The sequence below is a fragment of the Budorcas taxicolor genome, chromosome 5 (genome assembly GCF_023091745.1).
Source record: "Budorcas taxicolor isolate Tak-1 chromosome 5, Takin1.1, whole genome shotgun sequence".
NCBI lineage: Eukaryota > Metazoa > Chordata > Mammalia > Artiodactyla > Bovidae > Budorcas > Budorcas taxicolor.
Window position 1 is genome coordinate 147,061,326 of NC_068914.1, and position 19,708 is coordinate 147,081,033.

Sequence of the window (19,708 nt, forward strand, 5' to 3'; positions counted from 1 at the left end):
CAGCACGGCCTGCCTGTCCCCCGCCTCCCTCCCTGGGGAAGGGAGGAGCCACCTGGAACTCCACCTGGCCCGCCAGCCAACCGAGCCGCAGGAAGCTGGGTGCTGCGGGCAAAGCCCAGGAAGTCACCCTGGCCAAGGGAGCACCAGCCAATGGGGAAGTCTCCAGGGGCACAGAAGCCCAGGAGCCTCAGGAAAAGTCCAGAAAGCCCCACTGCTCAAAGAGGGTGAAGTCTGTGCAGGCCACCCCACCCAGGGGGGGTTGAGGGGCCGGCCCATTCTCCCACTCTGCACTCTGCCCTGGAGCTGGTCCAGCCCTGAAGGAACACAGGAAAGATCTGGAAAGGGAAATGGGACAGCCTGAAAGGCAAGAGGGAATCAGGCGGGACGTAGAGGTTGTCAGGGTCACAAAAAACAGACATCAACACTAAGTCACAGGCACATTTATTATCCTGCGGTACAATTAGGTCTTCCCTTCCCCAGCAGTGTTAACGGGAGGGCCAGTCCTCAGGAGGCAGCCACGCTGCCACCTGAAGCAGGCCCGTGGGGAGGCAGGGTCATGGGTGGCAGGAACAGAGCCTTCAGCTTCCCCGACAGGCTGGCAATCTCGGGATCCTGGGCTTCGTAAGACTTAACAAGGCGGGCAAACTTAAGAACACCTGCAAAGGGGAACGAAGCTTCAGTCCACATCCACAGGGGAAGGATGTGCCCAAGATGGCAGGAGGGAGCAGCCTGAGCTGGAGTGGATGGCTGCTTCCCCTCTGGCCAGGTAGCTGTCTTCAAAACAAGACCCAGGCGATGCCCTGCGTGGTCCGGATAAATTATTTCCTGGTCTACACCAGGCACAACCGGATGGGATGCAGTGAATGAAAACATCCCAAAGCAGTGTGCTTCCCAGGATCAGATTAACCATTTTAGCAGTTTTGTCACAAGAGCCCAAAGGATGCGTACCCAACAGAACAAGATCGCCAGTCTATAACCAGGACACAGGAGGATCATGGGCCAGCTGGGTGGGATCAATAAACACTCTTGGAGAACTCCGCGATCTCACCCAAGAAACTGAACCCTCAGATTAGCCAGCCCTCAGATTAGCTGAAGCACTTTTTGGGGGGGGGGGGGAGGGGCGCTGCAGAAGTGTGTGGTCACATAGACATTTCACTAAAAGCCATCAAAATGGGACTCATGGTACGTTCTCCTGTGGCCTCCATCACTGGTTTATTGGCCTCCATCACTGGTTTACTAGCAGAGCCTGATTTCTCATCTTAAAACGGAGTAACAGTATAATTAATGGTAACGACAACATGCATTTAAGAACCTCTCGGCTCAAGATTACAGCAGACCCTGGGCTCTGAGCGCCAACACTGTTAGACTGTGGCTGCCGCCATGTGGCGAGAAAGGGGACGACGGCTCAGGAACCCAACAGATCCATCGTCCTTTCCTCGACCCAGTTCACCGCCAACCCCCGTCCGACCCACCTTCCCCATCGCAGCTGAAGCCGTAGGCTTTAATAACCTCCTGCTGAATCTGCGTGGCTACGGGCAGCACGAATTGCAGCATTTTGCCCATGTCGTTACACGCGTTGTCCCGAGCCTCGTCCATGCGAACGGCATTCTCCGGCGCCGAGAACGCTTGGATCACCTCAGCCAGGACCACTGTGCGCAGTCGCCGCCGCGAGTGGGCATCCGAGTCCCGCCGACCCGAGCGGCCGACAGCGCAAGGAAAAGGGCAGCGGATTAGTGTACTGAAGCCGTAATAACCGGATAAGTTCGGCCCCCGAATTCCTCGCTGAGGGAAAGGGAGGCCCCTCTGAAGAGAGAATGGTCCCGCACGCCCCCACTTCCCAGCGAATGCAGTCACACCTCTCGCCCAGCGCCCTTCTCGAGAAAGGAGCCCACCCGGCAAATGGGAGGCTTCTCACCCTTGGCCTGCTCGGCGCTCAGGGCCGCGGACTGAGCCGAGGCGGACGCCATGGGACAAAAGATGCACGTGCGGCAACGACAAGCTGGCAAGAAACGAACCAGCTCCTAGCGCGGCCCTCTCGGCGCAGGGGGGAGGCGAACGGGAAGCTACATCAGACAGAGCCGGAAACTTCCACACAGGAGTCCCAACCCCCCAGGTCTTCTCCACCAGCAACTGGGTAACACGTAAACCAAAAAAATAAAACCGGTATCAACAGAAAACAACACCTTCCCACCCAAATATTTTTCTATTGTTGATATCGACCAGTGTGGGAGGGGCTTTCCGGTAAGAACCGGAAAGCCTGCTAGACAAATTCTAAAAGAGCTGTAACACTGTATGCGTAGCGGCCGGAGAGCGCGCGGCATAGCCACCAACCCCGCTGGCAGTGAGGGTGAGCCCCGACGGCCGGTTGCTAGCTCCGACTGCTCTACAGATAACGAGACACACTGCGACTTTCGGAGGGGGAGACAGTGGTCTAAGGAACTCTCTTAAATCCTTCGCGGCTAGAGTTTGTGAACGTTGGATGGGGGCCTATGCAAATGACCCGATGCCGATTGGCTAAGGAGGAAGCCAGTCACGCCCCCTTTAGTTTTTAAGAACGCAGACAGGGCTTCGCCGCAAAAGAGCTCGGCGGCTCCCGCGCTTTCCTAAAATGGTCTTGCGTCGAGGTGTGAGCTGACGCCCTCTAATTTCCCTTCCCTTCTGGGCGTTTGAAATTGTCCCCCCACTCCCTCTCCCCGCAACCTTAGGGTGGTTAAGACACCTGGGTTCTAAACCTATTGCAGCCACGCCCCCTGCACCTCCGCTGTATCGCCATTTCTAGCTACTCAACCGAAAGGATTCGGGTCCCCGGAGACTCCTAGCTGTGGGACCAGTGGCAGAAACGCCTCCCGAGTCTGCGTAGTTCCCTAGAACTGTCCTGGGCCGCCAGCATCCTGACTGCCCAGCCTTGGGCACCCCCCCTTATGGTGGAGCCAGGCCTCCAGGACCCCGGGTTCTTTGTGAGTCCCCTCTCCAACTCGCCAGGGTCCCTACCCACTTCCGGGCTGGTCTCTGGGAGGTCGCACGGCTTTCTCTCGAGGTGTCACTGCGCGGAGACCCACACCGCCACCCACGCCCCACAGCCCACAAAGAAACAGCCACAGACATCTTCCTGGGGAGTCGTGAGGATGTTTTTGTTTGGTTGGTTTCGTTTGGGATGTTCTTTAAAGAGCGTCATATAGATATTTATATATATAAATTATTAATGTGGGGGAGGGGCAAGGGTCATACATCGCAGTGAGGGTGCGCACACGGGGGTTGGGGGGACGGCTGGGGAGGGGCAGGGGCGGCACACGATGCTACGCAAAACAGCCACAGCTAACAGATGAAATAATCACACCAGGGGTGGGGGGCGGGCAGCGGCCACGGGGCGGGGAGGGGTGGGTTGGACGTGGGGGAGGAAGAAAGTTGGGGGCCAAGGGAGAGGGACCCGGTCCAAGATACTGTGCGCTTTCTGCCCCCACCCACCCCCTCCCCACCACAAGAGCCTCGGCCTTGCATAGAGCCTCGGCCTTGCATCTGTCCCTTCCTCCCTCCTGCCCAGAGGCCCGAGGCCCGGGCGCACCCGGAAGCTCTGAGTGGCAGGTGGGAAGGGAGGCCTCCTTGGTCCAGAGGCAGGGGCATGGTGCTCTCTCGATCGCAGGTCCTACAGCGGCTTGTCGCTTTCCTTCTTCAGATGACTAGGGGGAGAGCGGACAGAATAGGGGGTGGGGGGGAAACAGACTGAGGTCCATCCTGAGTCGGCCTGCTCACTGAGGATGGGTGCCCTCCCGCGGGGGCCACACCCACCCCTGGCGGGCTGGGGTGCATCCCCTCCGCCGGGTCCCTTCCGGTGGGTTCCAGGCACCCTGTGGTACCTGTAGTAGTCCTCCTGGGCGGGCAGCGGCACACTGTGCAGCGGGTGATGGGCGTGCAGCCACTGCTGCTGCTCCAGCGCAAGGCGCTGCAACTCAGCTGACTGTGCGTGCATGGCCTGCAGCTGGTGAGCTGCCGACATCGGGGCAGAGAGGGAGGCTGGCAGGTCCCGGTATGGAGCAGCTGTGGGCAGGAAGGGCAGGGGCCACATGAGTGATGAGGTACTCAGGTGGCCAGACACTGTACATACAGAGGAACCGCAACTAATCAACTTAGGTGACAGCTGGTCCTGCAAGCTGCCAAGGTGGTTAGGATCCAGGCCTCTGAGCCTGACCCTAACATCTGTGCTTCTCGGCCAGGACCTCAGCCGTCCAGCTTCCATTCCCAGTTCCTCCCACCACCTCCTCATCTCTCCTCTCCCCAAGCCCAATAAGACTAATTCCAGCACCTAACTTCCTCCATTCTTTCTCTCCAGAGACCGTCCCCACCCCCAACCTCCATCCTTACCAAAGAGCTGGTGACGAAGAACTTCGTTCTCGTGCAGAGGGTGAGGAAGAAGGGGGTTGGGGAGGGTCCCAGCTGGGTAGGGGATCCGGGTAAGGTGAGACCCTGAGGCCAGGGGGTCAATGAGAGGGTGCACCGAGGCAGAGGCTGGAGGGTAGAGAAGAGGAAGGTGTCACAAGAACGCAGGTTTGGGGAAAACCATGCATTTGGGTGAAGGGCTCCATGCCTGGGAAGAGAGGTGGACAATCAAACACAGGGTGATCCAGTGAATCAAAAAAGGCACAATGGAGGGGCTAGGGGTCTGGGAGATGGACAGGGAAAGACCCTACTGCAGGAGGGACAGACGGACGGATGGCAGAGGACAGGAGATTCCAGTTCTCAGAGGGACCTGAGGAATAGGGAGTGGACTACCGAGAGGAGATGGAAGAGAAAAGGAAGTTTAGGAAATGAGACAGGGAAGAACTTAGAGAGCACAAGGAGCCTGGAATGAATGTGACTGGAAGGCTAGAGGGGGCAGTGTTCTGACAATTAGAAAAATAGTAGAAAGATTCATTGTGAGTAAAGCTCATTGTCACTTGTGATCCCACAACCTGAGCCACAGGGCTTTCTAGAAGGTCACATATCTATAGATTCGGAGAGGAACATGAAACATCTCTGCCTAGATGGAGAAGATGGCAAGAAACAATAAAGCTGAACCCAGAGGAGCAAGGAAATAGTTATGAGAAGGGCTCAGGGACAGGCTGTGAGGGGAGGAAGGTCACACTGCTTTAAAGGTCCCCACCTCCGGCTTCTACCATGGGGTGTGGAGGGAGACGCCAGACCTGAATGGGGCTGGGGTGTGAGACAGGGTCTCTGTAGTAGGGCTGGGGTAGGAGGAGACAGGCTGGGGAGGCAAAGACCAGGGCAGCAACCTCAGCAGAGCAGCTCAGGCCAGATGTGGGGTGGGAAGTCCAGGCCTGAGCAACAGAAGTGCGCAATGACCTGCTAGGATGCAAGGTGATCTCAAAGGGCCTGGCCAAGGACGAGGGAGTCTCACCTGCGTGGATGGCATCCTGCTGGTGGAGGTGCAGGTGAGAGTGGATGTGGGAGTGCTGGTGGTGATGGGGGGTCACGTTGAGCATCTGCAGCCGCGCCAGCGGGTCATTGCCCAGGGCGGCCACCCTTTCTGCGTGCTGCCTCTCAGCCGCCAGGCGCTCCGCGTAGGACATGTCAGGCCGCAGGGCGGGCCCGGCTGCCAGCGCTAGACGTTCTCTCTCCAGGGGCCCCAGGCTCGGATGGAAGGGGAAAGGGTGCAAGCCCGGGGGGCCAGGCTGCAAAGCCAGGCCCCCATGTCGCGGAAAGGGATCCAGGCCTGGCCCAGGGACCCCATGTAGGGGCTCCAGCTCGCTGGGCTTCACCTCAAAGCCAGGCTTGAGGCGGTCACGCAGGTCTCGTTCCCGGGCTTCCCGCTCCCTCTCCCGGGCTGCTGGGTCACTGCTGTACAAGGCCGGGACATTGTAACCCAGGAGCCCCGGGTCCACTGCCCCCAGGGGCACGTAGAACGGATGGTTGCGATTGCCAGGAGACATCACGTGGGGCCGGGCGTATTCGCTGAGGGTGCGTAGGGCTGGAGTGTCGGGGCCCAGGTAAGGGGGCACTGTAGCCACAGCACTGCCCGGCTCAAACGGAGGGCGATGGGGCACTGGGCCGAGAGATGGGCACTCCACTGGAGCACGGCCCTCCTGAGCCAACTTCTGTGGGACACAGGGAGACGCGGGGTCAACAAGGCAGGTCCGGGTCCTCAGCTGCTAATTTGTCTCAGCACCTGAATGCCTAAAGCATTAGCTTACTGTAACTCGGCCTACCAGGGATTTCCCTGCCCCTTCTCTTCTACAGAGGAGAGATGCTCTTCCTACGATCCACGGGTACTCTGACCTGAGCTTGCCTTTCTTCAGCCCAAGGATGCAATTCCTGCCGCTGGAATCCTCTGGTTTCCATTTCCTGGGTAGCCATGGCTCCTCCTGTCCGACAGGTGGCGCATGGCCCCACCCCCTCGAACCTCCCTGAGTCGCGTAGAGGGCGGCCCCGAGGAGGGAGGCGCGCACAGTGACGCACTCACCACGCTGCGTTCCAGCTCGCGCTCCTTCTCGCGCTCGCGTTCCTTCTCGCGCTCCCGCTCGCGCTCGCGCTCCTTTTCTTCGCGCGCGCGCTGCTCGGCCTCGCGCCGCACCTTCTCTACCAGGTCGGCCCGCTTCTTGGCCAGCTTGGAGCCCTCCAGCGGCACGAAGTACAGATCGCTGCGCGCGCACGAGTTAAAGCCGCGGTCCAGGTGTTTGTTGAACCTGCCGGGCGCCGAGGTAGCGTGCGCTCAGCCCCTGCGAGCCGCAACCCCACTGGCGGCCGAGAGCAGGGCCTGGAGTACTTTGAAAAGCATTACTCGAACGCGGGGCCCATCCCGCGCCCGCCAACCCCAACCCCAGCCCAGGCGCTCACCTGGCCGACTGGCTGGCATGGCTGGGCACATCTACCACCTTGGGAGGGGGCGAGGGGCTGCGGGCCGGGGGCACCGGGCTCTCGGGGGTCTCATATTCCTCCGCCGGCTCCTGTTTGATCTGCGTGGCGCTCAGGGGCGGCCCAGAGGCGGCGGCCGCAGGCGGTGCGGGCAGGGATGACAGGCCGGAGGGCCCCGCAGGCGGCAGCGGCCCGGGCCCCACGGTGGGCGACCCCGGCTTGAAGGTCCCTGGGCCTGCGGGCGGCGAGGTGCCTCGGTAGCCCGGTGGGGTCCCCGTTCGGAAGGAGGGCGGCGACCCCGGCTTGTATCCAGGTGGAGTGGCTGTCTTGTAGGCCCCTGGGGACGGGGCTCGCTTGCCATACGGCAGGGGCCCAGGTGGGGAGGCTGTCTTGTAGCCTGCTGGCGAGGAAGCCACTGTAGCAATGACCGTGGAAAGTGTGGCCGAGGAAGTGGTGACCGGAGGCACCGGTGGAAAGGGGTAGGGCGCCCCTGGGGGGCCCTGGGAAGGAGAGGGGTGTGAACCTGGGTAGGACCCTTGAGAGGAGGAAGAGGAATTGGAAGAGGAGGCTGGGGGTCCATTGGGACCTGCTTGGCTGTAGGACACCTGGCTGTGAGGTGGGGGCAGGTGTGCTGGCCCTGGTGGATAGGGTCTCAGAGACCCCAGGGAGGGAGACATGGCATAGGGGTGTGCATGGTGGGAACCACCGCTCTCCAGGGGGTGAGGATATGGTCCAGGGGGAGGGGGCCCAGAGCCCCCATGATGTGATGGTGGTTGCTGCTGCTGTTGCTGTTGCTGGTGGTGGTGGTGATGTGTTGGGGCTGATGGGTGAGCTGTGGACTGGCCTCCAGCTGAAGGAGGGAAGGGACCTGGGTGGGCACTGCTGTTGGCTAAGAGGCGGCCATAGGGAGGAGGTTGTGGGGGACCCTGGCTCCACACAGCCTGGGATGGGAGAGAAGGCTGCGTATACTTGGGGGGCTGATTGGAGACAGAGAGACTGGTCGGGGGAGGGAAGGAGTGGGGATAACTGGGCAGTGCCTGGGAAGCGGGGTACTGGGAGGCAGAGGCAGAAGAACTGGAAGAGGCGGCTGCTGCAGAGCTGCTAGCAGAGGATGAGTAAGGATACCTCATTGGGGGGGCAGGGGCTGAAGAGGACACAGGGGGCAGAGGATGGGGTGAAGGAGCAAGAGTGGGGCCCTTCTCCGGGCCAGGAGGAAGTCCACCCATGCTCTGCCCCATGGCATGGGGGGAGGGGAGATGCCCAGGTAGTGGCTGGGCCCCCAGGCCAGGAGGAGAGGCCGATGCATTGTTAAGGGGTCGAAGGGCAGGTGGGGGAGGCAGGTTTGGTGTCACATGGGGGAAGGAAGTTGGTGGTGGCGCAGACGGTAGGTTTCCACCACCGACTGAAGTGTTAGGCGGCTTCGTTGAAGGAGCACCACCAGCCCCAGAGCTTGATATTGAAATGGGGGTGGTGGGTGGGGGGTGCTGCTTACCCCCACTAGAGGCCCCCACTGAAGAGGCAGCCCCACCCCCCTTGGGACCCAGTGAGGGTCCAGACAAAACCCCCCCACCAGAACCCCCAGGGTAGAGCTGTGGATGAGGGGGAGGAGCCCCTGGAGGAGTCTGGAACATCCGAGATGTGGGGGGCTCCATGGGAGCATGATATCCAGTGGGTGTCACAGAAGGGTGGGGTTCAAAGCCAGGCTCTGGCTGTCGGGGGGTGCTGTCAGGCGGTGGAGGGGAGGGAGGGAAGAGTGGAGGTGGGTGATAGGGGCGGGCTGGGCCCTGAGACAGGCCAGAAGACGAGTCGGAGTCATTCTCCACGCTTCCAGGGCTGTAAATGCTAGGAGACGTGCTCCGGTTGTCCTGGTCGATGTCCCTGGGGTCGCTGCTGCCATCGTCATTGAGGCTCCGCCCATCCAGACTGTCCAGATCGGAGGGAGACTGGGGCCGGGGCAGCTCCTGCTGCACAAGAGGGAGAGCCACGGTGGCCTTTGCTTTTCCTGCCTCCCCTGGGTTTGGGGCCTCGCTGGCACAGAATGATTTCCCATCGACAGCACAGCACTGCACCACAACGGGAAGAGTACTCTTGCTCAAGCCCACCGCCTGGCCTTCTGGGGATCCTCCACTCTCACAGTCTCTCTGCTGCTCCCTAGCAGGCATTCGAGTTCCCTCAGGGCAAACCCAGTTCCTTCCTCAGGCATCCATCTCTAGCATCTCCTCCCATTCCACAGCTGAACCCAAATCCGTATCTTCCACCAGCCCATCTGCCATCCTCTCATCTCATCCACCCTTCTAATTAAACATCCCAGAAACCACTGGTTCTTAAGAAGACCGCTTCTGCGTGCTCTTTATGACTTACTTGTTCCTCCTACTGAGACTTCTTACCCTGGATCTCCTCCTCAGACCCTGCCTGAAAACCAGGCCCTAGAAAGGGAGAGCCTGGAATCCCCCATGCCCTACCCATTCCTCTTTGGCACTGCCTGGTCACCTGACACTCTGGCCAGAGCCCTGAAGATCTGACTGACATCCAGACAGGCCACTTCCATAAGCACTCGGGTAAGACTTTTCTCTCATATTGCAGACAAAATTAAAGTAAGAATTGTGAGTGAAAGAAAGTTTGGGTGAAAGAATGTCAAGAAAATGGGTCAAGATGGCAACAAGGGTCTCCCACCTCAGTTTTGGTCTTTTTTGGTGCGTTGGTCTCCTCACTTTCGCTCTCTGAGATCTCTTCACTCCGGCCCTGCTTGCTGACCTTTGGGGTGGAGGCTTCCTCTACTCGGGCTTTCTGTTAGAAAGAAAGAAAATTCCTATCTTGTACTTCCACCAGTGCCCTCAGCCAGACAGGAAGCTCCTCACAACACACACATACACCGTCAGCCCCAGTGCCCGGGCATCCTGTGGCAGGACGTGGGGACAGAATACCTTGGCCGTCTGCCTAGACTTCTCGGCTTTGCCATCGCTGCTGGACGTGCTGACCCCGCCAGGGGAGGCCCGGCCCCTCGGTCTCAGCTCTTCCCGGGGCCCGGGGGCCTCTTTCTTCCGTCCACTCCTCATTGACATCTGAGGGAGAAGGAAGTGAGCAGATGATGCGGTTTTCTACATCACACCTCACCGCATCCTGTGCCTTCTTTCTATTCCCCTCCAGTGGCTGTCGTGGAAGGATGGGGTTCAAAGCCAGGCTCGGCTGTCTGGGGAGGAAGCAAGAAGGGAGGAAAGAGTCGAGGAGGGTGGCCGGGGTGAGCAGGGCACTGGGACAGGCCAGAATCTTCCCTGACCGTGGCCTTCTGTGTCTTTCATTTTAGCTCCTACTCACTGAGTCTTTATTCTGTCGTGTCTTCATTCTTCAGGCTGTGGAGACCCCATTCTCCTCTGCCCGGGCAGCTGGATACAGAAACTTCTCTGCTTCACCCTAAGTTCCCCCCAGCTACAGCCTGGGAAGCAAGAAGTAGGCTCTCCAAGTTTTCAGCACCTGGAACTTGCAGGGTCTGTCTGCAGTGAAGCCTGTTGGAAAAAGACCATCAGAGTCTCCAAACTGGACAACAGAGTCTGAAGGGGGTACTGCTGCACTTGTCAAGGGGCTGAGTGGGCAGCCCGGCCATGACACACTGCTGGCTTGCCCATGGGCCGCTCCAGCTGTCTGTAAGTGAGGGCAATGTCATCCCCTTCATCTCTCGGGAAGGCAGAAAGCACAGGTGTTTCTATGCGCCCCAATTCAGGAGATCACACTACTTCCCCCTTGGAAATATATGCGCACACAAAATTCCACAGAGCCTTACAAAAGAAGCACAAAGAGATGTACCTGAAATATAAGCTGATTTATTGAGTGCCTTATGTCAAGCCCTTAGATGACATAAAGTCCAATTTCATTTCATATTTACAACCCTGAAAGTGAAATTCATTCAGTCGTGTCCGATTCTTTGCGACCCCATGGTCTATACAGTCCAGGGAATTCTCCAGGCCAGAATACTGGAGTGGGTAGCCATTCCCTTCTCCAGGGGATCTTCCCAATCCAGGGATCGAACCCATATTTCCTACATTGCAGGTGGATTCTTTACCAGCTGAGCCACCAGGGAAGCCCAACCCTATAAAAGAGGTAGTCTTACTATTCCCATTATATAGGTGAGGAGACTGAGGATCAAAGATTGTGATTGTGACTTGCCCAACTTCACGCGATGAGTACACAGTGAGGAGCTAGACACAGTGCCAGAATCAAGCCCCATCCCCCTGACTTCCAAGCGCATGCTCTTTTTTCAGTATTTAGCTATACTCTCATCAGAAGTTGGTGAGGAGAATTCTCAGAAGGCCTAGATCAGTCTCTGAGATATGAAAAGAATCTTTATTCACATTAGAGTAGGTGGGAGAACAATGTCCCATTCAACAGTGCAAAGGCGCACAGCCCTACCAATGCCAGGACCAAACTGAGGTGTCCCCAAAGTGCTGAACTTCAATTCTGAGTCTCATAAGCCCCCGCTCCAGTCCTAGTGCTTAGGTCCCCTAAGCATGGAGGAAAACTCAGAGCTTTCACTTTACCAACCAAATCAGTGGAGATCACTGAGCAAACATTGAGTTTATACATAAGTAAGCCTGCCCTCCCATCTGGTTTAGACAGGGGCTCCCAGCTCCTCATAGCCAATCTATATACATCTATATGCTTCCTTATATATCCATATTTACATAGTCAGCAATTTTCATTTCCACTTGTGTTTCCTGCTAAGTGTCACATCTCTCCATGTTACTTACCATAAGATCTTTTGAGAGCAAAAATACTGTCTTCTTTTTATTTATTTTTGGTTGCCGCAGGAGGGCTGTTGTGCCCCGGCTTCTTGTCACACTGGCTTCTCTTGGAGCAGAGGCTCAATAGCTGTGGTTCACAGGTCTAGTTGCTCCACGGCACGGGGGATCTTCCCGGACCAGGGGCTGAACCCACGTTCTCTGCATTGGCAGGCAAATTCTTAACCACTGGACCACCAGGGAAGTCCCCAAAATACTATTTTCTTACTGTTTTCTTCCTTTCTATATCGCTCGCAATGTCCTGTACATATGGGTGTTCTGGTCTCTTTTTACTACTGACCTTTAAACCCACTGACTTTAATAAGTCTTCTCGAATGAAGTGCTGCTGGCCTCGGTGGGAACGGAGCAGGCTTAGCCACCTACTCTGAGCTGAAAGCCGTGGCTGTGGAAACAGCGTTTCCACATTCTATAGTGTATTTTCCCAAGGAATACAGAGTAATTCTTTCTCACTCACCTCCACTGAACCCTCCTGAGGCATGCAGTGAGGGGTGAGCCTAACTTTTCCAGGAAACTTACTAAAAATCTACTTGAAGTCACAAAATAGCTGGGTCAGAGCCCAGGTCTGAGCTTACAAGTAATGCTCTGCCCAGTCTCCCAGCCATTTCTCTTCCACTACAATTATTACCACATTTTTGAGCTGCTGTGTAAATTGATTTTCTAATATTGTCAACCCACCCCCACCAAAACCCAACATAACAAAAGGGGGAAATGATCTTAACGAAAGTACAAGAGAGATGATAGTGACTGGTGTGTCTTTTGGCAGCCCCTATAAAGGAGGGTACTTGTCTTCCTATCACAGAACCATCTTCACCGTAGGTGAGTCAGGGAAAGGCAGGAATGGAGGTACCTGAAGAACAGAGCAAGCCCAGGGTGCCCCTCCCCCACCTCAACTTTTAATCAGTTGAAATCTGATAAAACTAGTAATGGGTAGCTCTGAAGAAGAAAAGCAGTCATGAAAGGGTAGGTGACCCTGGGGAGGAGGAGTGGCAGAAGGAGATAGGGCTGGGTTATACATACATTCCTGAACCAGGAGCCTGTTTTAGCACCTGCAAGCTGAGCTAACTACCCTCCTTCCTGCTCTAGTAGTCTGTCACTGTAATTCCAATTTATAAAGCACCTACTGTGTGTCTGCAAAAAACTAAGCACCTTCACCTTCAGCACCTTACTGCAAAAGTAAAATTATAAAGGCCAGACTGGGGAGGTGGAAACATGAAAAATAAGGAAAAAAGAGTCTCTAGGTAAGAACAGGAAAAAAAAACTAAGGGAGAAATGTAAGAGGTCAGAAGGAATACACTCGAGGCACAAGGCTTTCTAGGATGGGCTTGCAGGGTAAATTTCAGGAATGTAGGCCCAGCCCCCACCATTGTTCCAGAACTTCCAGACTAACAAACCAGTCCTAGATAACAATGCAGCCCAGACCAGTAGATAACAAGATAGGGCCTAAGCTTGAGGATCTACAGTTGTCACTGGGACCTCAGATACCATCTTATCTGTGACCCTTCATCAGTGAGGCCAGGGCTCAAAGAAAGAGAAGTGACTTGCCCAAGGTCACAGTTACTCAGAGGTGCAGCCAGGACTAGACCAGGAACCACATCTCCTGGCTCTGGTCCTGAAGCCCACCACACCAGCTGTTCTACAGCCCTCTCCCCTGGGCCACTCTCACCTGGGATGGGCATGGAGGGCCTAGCCATGCTTACAAGGTGGGAGAAATAGAAGGTCGAAGGCTGGCTGAGGGAAAGGGTCACTATGGAGACAGTCTGGAAAAGAGGAAAAGGGATACCTGGGAAGGAAGACTCAAGTTTAAGAAAAGGGAGAAAAACCTGCACAAAGAAGCAAAAAGACTACGGTATACATGAAGTCCCGGGACTTGCCTGGTGGTCCAGTGGTTAAGAATCTGCCTGCCAATGCAGAGAACACAGGTTTGATCCCTGGTCTGGGAACTAAGATCCCACATGTTGCAGGGCAACTAAGCTTCGTATGCCACAATTACTGAGCCTGAGCACCCTAGAGCCCATGCTCCACAACAAGAGAAGCCAACAGAAATGAGAAGCGGGCACACTGCAACTCAAGAAAGCCCATGTACAGGAAAAAGAGCCCGCGTGCCACAAAGACCCAGCACAGCCAAAAATAAAATTAAATAATATATATTTTTAAAGTCTCTAATAACAAACTGCCAAGGGTGGTATAACTAGGATCAGGAGCATTTCTATTCTCCCACTATGCCTAAGAGGAAGGACTTGAAGAAACACACATGACCTGCATGGAATATGTCTACTTGTTCCCAAAGACAGCTGGATGGAGGCTGGTGGAGGCTCCGAGGAACCTCCCCTCCACCAGCAGCACCAGAAACATCCCCCAGAACTCAGCCAAGAGTCCCAAGGACACAGTAAAAGGCTGAGGCCCCCATCTCTCGGACATCCCACTGGATCATTGCCATGGCAACAAAATGGCAGACCCTACCCCTCAAAAGTCCATCCCAGGGGTCCATCTGTCAGCCACTCCCCCTCCAGTTGCCAAAGCAACTCTAGTCCTCCTACGGCACTTAAAGAGTACCTACCCCAGTAGAGAGAAGTGCGTGCACAAAGGGAAATCTTCCAGCACAAAACAGTAATGAAGGATCCACCCCCTCTTAAAGAAACCACAGCTAGAGGGGCAGTGGGTGCTCTGGGGATTTGTGGGTGGGGGTCACAACTTGTTTGGAGTGCCTGTAAGATTGCCCAGTTCGCTCCAGTCCACCCTCCCAGAAACCGTTTCCCCTCAAGTCTCCCTCCAGGGGTCCTGTCTTCCTCATCACTTGCAGGAGGAACCACACTACTGGGCCCCAACATGCCCCTCTCCAAGAAGTACCTACGCCTGGCATTGGAAAAAGCTGACCCGGAGTTGGGGAAAGAAAACTGAGTCACAAAGGCATCACCTTCCCACTTCCACCCGGGGAATACGCCGGGTTTTTCTTCTCAAAGGCGGCCCTATCGGAGCGAGTCCCGGTTTCCCCAGGTTCCAATCTCCTCCCTCAATCAGCTACAAACCCTTTCTATCTACCTACCACACCCCTTCCCCATTTCCCACCTTCCTTCTATACCTGGCACCCCGAACCCCGGGCTCTGACACCCGGGTCTGGGCCTTTGGGGGTTCTCCTGGAGTCCTCATGCTCCACCTCGCTCCCATCTCTCCATTCCTTTCTACCTTCGCCCAAAGCCCCCTCCCGGGCACCCCGTTTTTCCTCCACCAAACTCCCACCTCGGGGTTCCTCTTTGGGTCTCGGGGTCCTGCCCACCCTCCTGCCCCACTGGCCTTCCTCCTGAGACCCTCCCACCTCGCTCTACCTTCCAGATCCTCCAAGTGCCCCGACCCCCTTCCCTCCTCGGTGGCCGGCCCCACCCCTTGAGCCCCCAGCCTCAAGCCGGGCACTGCCCGCAGTGGGGGACCAGATCGGAAAAATAACAAATGGAGGCGGCGGCGGCTGCGGGAGGTGGAACTGGGGAGGGTGGGGGTGGGGAGCTGCGGACCAGAACCCCGGCGGGCCCGAGGCCCAGGCGGCAGCAGGGCTTACCTGGTTGTAGCTCGGGACGGCTGGCTGGCTCCGAGCGGATTCGGGGTTCCGGCGCCTCCGGGGGGCGGCGGCGGCCGCTCCCCCGCCCCCCTCTCCTCTTCCCGGCTTCAGTCGCCGCCGCGACGGCGGCGGCGGCGGCCCCGACCCCCCCGGAGGGCGGCCCCCATCCCCCCTCTTACCCCACCTGGCCCCGGTCTCCCGCCGGCCTCCGGAGCAAATCCCGATCCCTGCTCTGGCTCGGCCCCTCCCCAGGCCCGCCGCCTCCTCCCCCGGCCACCCGGAACGCCCGGGCCGCGCCACTCGCCCCCGCCGCGCCGCCGTCCGCCCCCGCGGCCCGGCCGGCTCTCCGCGCGGCTGCGACCCGCCGCCTCCCGCCCACCGCCCGCGCCCGCCCGGCGCAGCCCTCACCGCCGCGATCCCCGGCCCCCCTAGGCGGCCTCCGCCCGCGGCCTCCGCCCCTGCCCGGCGGTCGTCTCCCTCGCCCCTTCCTGGCCCCTCCCCGAGGCCGCCGGTACCCCCGAAACGGGCCCCGGCCCCAGGCCCCTGCCCGATGCGGGGCTGCGGGCGGGCGGGCTGGGCGGCGCGTCCGGCGACTCGCACAGGAAAGCGGACGGCGAAGGGAGGGAGCTCGGGAGAGGGGGATGGGAGAAGAGAGGAAGAGGGAGAAGGAGGGAGCGCGGAGGAACGGAGCAGAGAGGGGCCGGGAGGGAGCCGCGAGGGAGGGAGCGCGAGGCGAGCGGCGAGGGGGGAGGGGATCCGGAGAGGGGGAGGCGCCGCGCGAGCTGGCCGAGACCGAGGCCGAGGGGCCCGGGGCGCGGGGAGGGGTGCGCCGAGGCGGAATGCGGGGAGCCCGCGGTCCTGGCGCGGAAGAGGGCTAGGTAGGGAGGGGGGTGCGCGCTGTTATGGGGGAGGCTGGAGAAGTTTGGGGGGGCCTAGGGGTGTGTGGCGGAGGTGAGGGGGGAGGCTGTGGGTGTGTGGCAAAGCCGCGGGGATGGGGTGAGGTTGGAGGGATGGAGCTTCTTGGGGGCAATGAGATGTGACCAGGGGAAAGAAGCTTGGGGTGACAGCGTCTGTGGCAGACACAGCGGAAGAGGTTTGTTGGGGGGGGCAGTTGTGAGAGAATGGGATGAAGTTAGGGGTCCTAAGGAGGGGAAGAAATCGACAAGATGGAGACATATAGGAGAAGATGGGTTTCTGAAAGAGTGAAGAGTCTGGGGGTGATGGGTGTTGGGGAAAGAACAGAGAACATAAGAATTTGGGGGAGTGACAAGTCTAGAGATGTCCTGTGGAGAAAGAAGGAAAACTAGAGCCTTTAGAAAGGATGAAGGAGGTGGGCCTAGATGCAGATTCCAGAGGGGACTGGGTTCTGGGTGGGAGAGGAAGGTGGGAAACTGGGATGGCCGGATTCAGGAGTGGGGAGCGGGTTCTGAAAGAGCTGGGGAGAGTTTCTTGGGCAAGACAAGGGCAATAGAAGGGGGGGAGGAAGTAAAGACGATTAGGAGGAAATTTAAGGGAGCAGTCTAGACCTTTGGTGGCCCTCAGAGGGAAAGTCCGTGAGGAGGACAAGCTGGTGGACATGGGAAGGAAAAGCAGGAGAAGGCAACGGTAGGAATGAGGAGGACAAGCTGGCAGAGGGAAGACGTTCATTTATGGAAGTGGGACACCGTCCTCAGGCCCTCTGGCTGGCGGTAGCTCCATTTTCCATCTCAAATCTGTACGAAGTCATCACTCATGGTACTTGCAGGGGGTGGGGGGGTCGGGTGGGGACTAGGCTCCATGTGGAGACAACCTCAAGTGCCCTGATTATTCTAATGTGGAGACCATTCCACCACAGACTCTCTCCAGGGAGCCTCTGCCCCTCCCTGACAGTCCCCAGCCACTCCCAGTCTTCAGCCAGGAGGCTAGCACCCCCAGTCCACTCCCCGCCCCAGGGTCTCCTGGGCTCTCTCCCTGCCCCAGGCCAAGCAACAACATTTCTCAGGACAAAGGACACCAAGACGCTGGGTGATTTTTGGCAGCAGAGATTGGGAAGGCCAGAGAATGGGAGGGAGGCAGGCTGGGAACCGGGAAGAGCTGGAGCTGGAGTCGGGATTGGGAGCCCTCGCTGGCACTCCAAATTTGGGGCGGGGATGGGGTAGTTGTGCCAGCGGGCTGGCTTGAGGCTGAGGCTGGGCCCTGAAGGTGGGATCCCCACCACCACCCAGCCTCCAGGGAAGGAAGGAGATTGGTTATGGAGCAACTGGTAGATTTTGCCTCCTATTTCCCAGGCCCAGCTCAGCCAAGCTCTAGGAATATCCAGAAGTGCTAAATGGATTCTGTGCGCCGGGAGCCTGAGCAGGAAGCCTTCCTTGGCCTAGGAATGAATTCCCACTCTTCAGACTGTTGAATCAGCTGGCACTCACTCTATTACCCCAGGCCCATCTTATCCCTCAGGGTTTTCCAGACAACTCCACCCCACCCATCTGCTGCCCACTGCACCCTAGGAGGACCCCAGCTCCTTCTCCCCACCCCCAACTTTGCTCCAAGACTCCTCCTCTCCCCGAGGTCCCCCCTCCCCAGTGCATTTCCTCTCTCTCTGCACTGCCCAGCTCAGTCCCCCACTGGGCCCTGGCCCAGGCTCTTCCCAACTCCCTTCCAGGCTAAACCCTTCTGCCTCCTTTTTTAACCACTAAGGGATCGGCTAGGATGGTGACATGTTGTTGCTTCCCTAACTCGTGTCTGACTCTCCTACACCTTGGACTGTAGCCCTCCAGGTTCCTCTGTCTGTGGGATTCTCCAGGCAAGAATACTGGAGTGGGTTGCCAGTTCCTTCTCCAGGGGATATTCCCATCCCAGGGATGGAACCCGTGTCTCCTGCATTGCAGGCAGATTCTTTACCACTGACCTGGATGGTGATATATCTGAGCCTAAAATAAAAGGAGAGTGAAAAGAGAAGCCAGGGCCTCTCCCCTCCAGATCCTCCCCAACCTGAGGACCGGATTCAGTTCAGCTTCAGGGAGCATCACACACACCCCACCATCATTGGTCACCCCAGCTCCCCCTCTCTGGCCCCAGCTCCCCACAACCCACCGTTTCCAGGCAACGGCACATAAGGAAAGTGGAAAGAGGGGCCTGGGAGGCCCAGGGAGGGGGAGATGTAACCCAATCCACCCCAGTACCTCAGGGTTTTGCCCGGGGGCGGGGGGTGTGCATGAGAAGGTGACCCATCAAGGAAAGAGGGCAGAGGTTGGGAAACATGGCTCCAGCCAGGAGTCAGCCTAGGAGTTACTGAAGAAAGGTGCATATAATGGGCCTCAGAGTAAAGCGTGGGGTGCCCCAAGGGAAACAAAAAGGGGCGCCAGGGGACACGGGAGCAGGAAAAGCTGAGATGCCCCCGCTGGAACGAAGAGGCACAGAGGTTGGGGCAAGAAACCCTTTGGCTGAAAAGGGCTGAGTTGTCAGCTATACGGGAAAGAAAACAGAGAAACGGATCTTGACCATACAGAGCTGGGATCCTCTTCCAGTCCCGGAGCTGGGCAGAATGGCAGAGGGGGCCCAGGACCAGAACTCAAGAGTAGAAACGGAGTGGGAGGCCCACAGAGGGAGCAGCCTTGCAGTTCCTCCCACCCTTGCTCCGGCGCTGGTGCTGTCGGCCTCCTGCAGAGCCTTGGCTCCCTCTAGTGGCCGCAGCTCCCCACCACTCGGGCCAGGTAGCCAAGCCTTAGACCGTGGCTCAGTGGTAAAAAAAAAAAAAAAAAAAAAAAAATCCGCCTAATGCAGGAGATGTGGGTTCAATCCCTGGGTTGGGAAGATCCCCTGCAGGAGGGCATAGCAACTCATTCCAGTATTCTTGCCTGCAAAATCCCATGGACAGAGGAGCCTGGCAGGCTACAGTCCATGGGGTTACTGAATCAGACACCACTTAAGCACCAAATAACAACAAAGATGGGACTCATCCTCCCCCTGCCCCCAGGTAGTTCCTGCGTCCCTGTCTCAGAGCTGGGGCTCTGCCGGAGCCAAAGTGTGATAGTGGGTCTCCAGTCACACACTGGCCCCCTGCTCGCAGGCTCACCCAGCCAGGGGCCTGTTGATCAACCCAGGTCCTGAATTTCCAGTTTACTGGAAGTTGCCTGTCCTCAGGCCTCTGCAGCTTGCAGGGGGTGCTGCCCAGACAGTGCTGGCCCATCCCAGGAGCTCCAGAATTCAATCTAGGAGAGGCCCTGTACACCGGAGGAGCTCCCGTCCCCACCTCCATCACCTCTCTGGTCAAGGGCCTTGGTGAATCTTCAGACACTTTGGATCCCATTCTCCAAAAATGCGCGTGCACACACAATGTTTGATATTTTTAGGAATTCTTGGATCCCAGGCTAAAAATCCTAATTCCCCCTGGGGAGGGGGAGAGAGGGAAGGAAGGCCGAGCTCCCCACCTGGCCAGGGAATATAGGCAGTGCCATCCTCCTGACCTTATTTGTTGGATTGCTTCCTCTTTCTGTGCCCTCCCAGATTTCTTTTTTGGCTGTGCTTAGTCTTCATTGCTGCT

At 57.8% G+C, this 19,708-nt stretch overlaps 2 protein-coding genes, 1 long non-coding RNA gene and 1 other non-coding gene across 6 annotated transcripts; 1 reads left to right on the forward strand and 3 right to left on the reverse strand.

The window, feature by feature from the left end:
* Window positions 1-425: 425 nt before the first annotated feature.
* On the reverse strand, window positions 426-2,274 carry C5H12orf57 (chromosome 5 C12orf57 homolog). The gene is made up of 3 exons (XM_052640736.1): window positions 1,916-2,274; window positions 1,473-1,649; window positions 426-656 (listed from the first exon to the last, which is right to left on the reverse strand). The coding sequence occupies exons 1-3, from the start codon at window positions 1,965-1,967 to the stop codon at window positions 505-507; spliced, it is 381 nt and encodes a 126-aa protein (XP_052496696.1). The 5' UTR covers window positions 1,968-2,274; the 3' UTR covers window positions 426-504.
* Window positions 2,230-2,291, reverse strand: LOC128049132 (U7 small nuclear RNA). Its single transcript, XR_008199496.1, has one exon. It is a non-coding gene; the product is annotated as a U7 small nuclear RNA (small nuclear RNA).
* An 834-nt stretch (window positions 2,292-3,125) lies between these two features.
* On the reverse strand, window positions 3,126-15,324 carry ATN1 (atrophin 1). 3 transcript variants are annotated; one of them, XM_052639624.1, is made up of 11 exons: window positions 15,190-15,316; window positions 11,589-11,780; window positions 10,162-10,349; window positions 9,771-9,908; window positions 9,520-9,633; window positions 6,829-8,810; window positions 6,455-6,677; window positions 5,393-6,089; window positions 4,360-4,503; window positions 3,855-4,035; window positions 3,126-3,677 (listed from the first exon to the last, which is right to left on the reverse strand). In XM_052639624.1, the coding sequence occupies exons 3-11, from the start codon at window positions 10,186-10,188 to the stop codon at window positions 3,644-3,646; spliced, it is 3,540 nt and encodes a 1,179-aa protein (XP_052495584.1). In that variant the 5' UTR covers window positions 10,189-10,349; window positions 11,589-11,780; window positions 15,190-15,316; the 3' UTR covers window positions 3,126-3,643. The 3 variants fall into 3 exon arrangements, with proteins under 3 accessions (XP_052495584.1, XP_052495585.1, XP_052495583.1); XM_052639625.1 differs by lacking the exon at window positions 11,589-11,780 and having other exon boundaries at window positions 6,829-8,807; window positions 15,190-15,324; XM_052639623.1 differs by lacking the exon at window positions 11,589-11,780 and having other exon boundaries at window positions 15,190-15,324.
* Window positions 6,465-10,767, forward strand: LOC128047424 (uncharacterized). The gene is made up of 3 exons (XR_008199340.1): window positions 6,465-6,692; window positions 9,252-9,404; window positions 10,196-10,767. It is a non-coding gene; the product is annotated as an uncharacterized LOC128047424 (long non-coding RNA).
* Window positions 15,325-19,708: the final 4,384 nt, after the last annotated feature.